Source organism: Cyprinodon tularosa, unplaced genomic scaffold (genome assembly GCF_016077235.1).
Source record: "Cyprinodon tularosa strain WSP-4 unplaced genomic scaffold, ASM1607723v1 ctg7, whole genome shotgun sequence".
Classification (NCBI taxonomy): Eukaryota; Metazoa; Chordata; class Actinopteri; order Cyprinodontiformes; family Cyprinodontidae; genus Cyprinodon; species Cyprinodon tularosa.
In genome coordinates this window covers 3,727,154-3,730,785 of record NW_024039451.1, presented here as the reverse complement: position 1 = coordinate 3,730,785, position 3,632 = coordinate 3,727,154, and the positions used below count along the sequence as shown (strand labels likewise).

At 36.6% G+C, this 3,632-nt stretch overlaps 1 protein-coding gene across 1 annotated transcript; it reads right to left on the bottom strand.

The window, feature by feature from the left end:
- Nucleotides 1–596: 596 nt before the first annotated feature.
- si:dkey-242g16.2 (uncharacterized protein LOC336380 homolog) lies at nucleotides 597–3,426 on the bottom strand. Its single transcript, XM_038268322.1, has 3 exons — nucleotides 3,271–3,426; nucleotides 3,079–3,156; nucleotides 597–2,255 (listed from the first exon to the last, which is right to left on the bottom strand). The coding sequence occupies exons 2-3, from the start codon at nucleotides 3,090–3,092 to the stop codon at nucleotides 1,292–1,294; spliced, it is 978 nt and encodes a 325-aa protein (XP_038124250.1). The 5' UTR covers nucleotides 3,093–3,156; nucleotides 3,271–3,426; the 3' UTR covers nucleotides 597–1,291.
- Between the last annotated feature and the right edge of the window lie 206 nt (nucleotides 3,427–3,632).

Genomic DNA, 3,632 nt, shown 5'->3' with positions numbered 1-3,632 from the left:
ATTATAATATGCATTTGCGGATCTTGTCCCGTGCATGTGAGGATTATGCTGTGCATGTATGGATTGTCCTGCTAATATTGGGATTAAGTAAATGAGGTTGTTAATATTGAGACTCTTCTGACTCCATACGTACATTTAGTATTGCCTCCTGAAGTTAAGCTAATGCAGTCTGTTCTGTTTCTATAGCCAATCTGCAACCCCTGTCCTGGAGTAAACCTTCTCGATTAAGACATATAAATATATGGAATATATTGCAACAACTACATTAGAACATACAATTTCAGTAGCAACAAAAATTAGCTTCAGATTGCAAAAAACTAAACTTGTAAGAATTTAGGCCTTTGTGTTGCAGCATGCATCACAGTTCTGATGTAATGTTGAGTGTATTTTAACACATTGAGGCCTATTTTGAATACATTTTCTAAAACAAGTTAGTGCACTCTCTAACAAAGTAAATGTGAGCTTAACATATTTTTTAAAGAAATGGAAAATATTTCAGTGTTTTCATGTGGAAAGCCCAATAAAGACATCCCAAAAGCATTAGAGTTGTGATTACAGATAAAGGTGGTGGTACAAAGATGCTGAACAAAAAGGGATGCAATACTTTTCAGAGTTTATTTGCAAAATATTGTGAAAAATATGTTTCTTTTATCTTCAAAGAAATGACAAGGGTTCAAGCTGATGTAAACAAACCATGTACAACATTTCAACTGATTACACAAACCTGTAAAGATTTGCAAAGGTTAAAATGGGACACAGTAGCCTGAAGCTGAAGTAAGTGGAGAAAATGTTGCAATAAGAGCAGGTATGCTCTCTCTGTGGTTGCTAGGGTGTAAAATAAGGACTCCACCCTTTCCTGTAAACACAAGCCCATACATACACTACGGTACGGGCTGGCTTGGGGTTTGTCAAACCAGTTATCTATAGTACAAGATGTAACAATTCAAAGAATGTTCAAAGCCAGAGGAGTGTCTAGAACATTTTCTTCAATCCAAACTGTTTTCCCACAAGATCGTTTTGTTTTGTTTCCTGTCTCCATGTGGTTTGGCAGGTGATGAGAATAGAACACAACATGGTTTTGAGACAACATAAATAGTAAAATAACAAACATTCCTTCGATTATTTACTTTTTACAGATATGTTTTTTTTAAGTTGCATTAACATTTAAAATATTTTACTTTAGTAGAAGTTAAAAAAAGTGGTTCAATAATTTAATAATACAGTATTTACATTATAGCAGGATATTTAGGCTTTCATATCTTTCCAGAGTATGTTGGAGGTTTTATGCCATTCAACATAGTTGCCCGCTGAATGATCTGCTATTTAGCAGATGACTTCGAAGATACTTCAAATCATCACAGTTTTGGAGATAAGAAGCCAACTGTAGGGAAACAGCTGGCTTGTACTTTGAAAGGAATGGGTAAAAGTTCCTTGTGTAGTCATTGCCAGCCCATGATCCAGCATTTTCCTGAAGCACGTTGTATTTTAGCCCAAAGTTGTCATCACAGTGAAGTGTAGAGCCATGTCCAGGGGTGAATGTGAAGAGAAACTCAATTCGTTCATTTTGGTTGATATTCTGGGGTAAGCTTACATCAAAGGTAAACACCTCTACATCAAGGCCATGGCATAGCCTGTGCTCCGAGAATTTACATGTTATGTCTTTGTGGCTCTTCCATGAATCAAAAGTCACTCTAATATTTACAGTCTTCTTTAGGCTGCTATGATAAACGTACACTAGGCCACTCAATATTCTGTCTGAAATTCTGCAGCTCTCCATTTGCACACACTTCTCTTGCAGGCATGCAACAAATGCATCAGAGTTCTCTGTGGGTGGAGGGAAACCCAAGTAAAACTTTGGGAGGTGAAATTTGTTTGAGTGATTTTGTTGGACTTCTAAATTCCGTGTAGAGGGTCTCATTGTTGAAGTAGGTGTTGGAGAGGAGGGCTCAGGGGTAAACAGATGCTCAACAGTTAGCGGCTTTCCTTTTTCATCTGCAAAAACCACTTGTTTCTTGTACATCCTGGAGCCGCCTCTGCGCAAACAGCTTCGTGGCATCGCAGGGACAGAATATGAGGTTGGAGAGGAGGAAAGATGTGCCGAATGAAGGCTGATTCTTCGTGGAAGGTCAGTAAGTAAACAATAACGCTGTTTGGGTTTCAGCGGAGCCTTGGACAATGATCGATAAAGAGGCTGGTTCTGATCGTAGCATCCTGACAGCTTGCCTGGTTTCACCACCGGAGGGGGGAGAAGAACTCTAAATAACAAAAAAGAAGGACCATGAATATATGTAAGATCAATATTAATATTTGTGAGAATGTAATTAAAAAGTACATTGATCAGGCATAACAATATAACACAGATTTAATAATGTGCTGATCCTCTTCAATAAGGAATGACATTACTAGCTACATGAGACAATGATGATGAGGTAAAAAGCAACAAGAGAAGCAGCAGAAGCTTTGAGTTCTCAAAAGTTTGAGGTATAGCCATCATGGGTTGAGCAGGTATTTAAAGGGAGCTTATTGATCTACAATAAAGGTACATATTAAAGTCAAATCCAGGTATGTCTTTTCTAGCATAACCTTCCTCCATTCACCAAACAACCTCCACCAGCTTGACACCTTTCTCATAGAACTAATATTGATTCCTTTACAAAAATGAGCTAAAACAGCTTGTTTGTTTAATCAGATTTAACCGGTCAGCTTTTTCATTCCAAATGCACCAATCTGCATTGGCCATTACCCTGTTGCATTCCCTGCCAAGTGGAAGTTCCTTCGTTGTGCCACCTTAGATTCATACTCAGCTATAGACCAGAAACACCCTACAGCCGTTCACCTAGCAATCATAATTTTTGTATATATATATATATATATATATATATAAAAGTAGCTCTGATCTGTTAATGTGTCCTCTTTAAATTTCAGACAAAATTTTCATTTATAGCTATATATATATGTATATATATATATATATATATATATATATATATATATATATATATATATCACCTAGTATTCGATTCCATACTAACATACATTGATGCATGACCAGATATGTAATTGTAACCAGCAACTCACCTTGGGCAACTCATTTTCCTGCTGCAGATTTTCACTCTTCCTTTCAACAGAGACGATTTTCAGCTAAATCAGTTTGAGCTGCAATTTGAAACAAAAACAGAAAGTCAGGATATAGATCTTCAGTGCAGTTAAAAAAAGAACAAAAAAAGAAAACTAATTAATAGTATTTTCAGTGTATGATGATATACTCACATTTTGTAAAGTAACATGTGGTTCCTCTGGTCTATGAGATAATAAAGATAAAGATGTGCAGGCAGGCTCTTTCAACTGTTTCTGAGGTCTTCGTTGTGAGCTCGGTAATAATAAAGGAGCACGTTCTGTGACATCATATCTGCCTGAGGCTGTAGTTCAACCAATCAAATGAGGTTTCTTTGTTTTTGTGTCTCACCTTCACAGGGCAGTCGTCTGAGGTGTGCATACTCAGAACAATCCATATATGGACTAATTCTGAGGTTACCTCATGGTTAAAATCCTTTCAACAGTAAAAAAAAAAAAAAAAATAGAACAAAGATCTTAGCATTAGCATGTGTTGGGTTTGAAATTCTTTATATGTA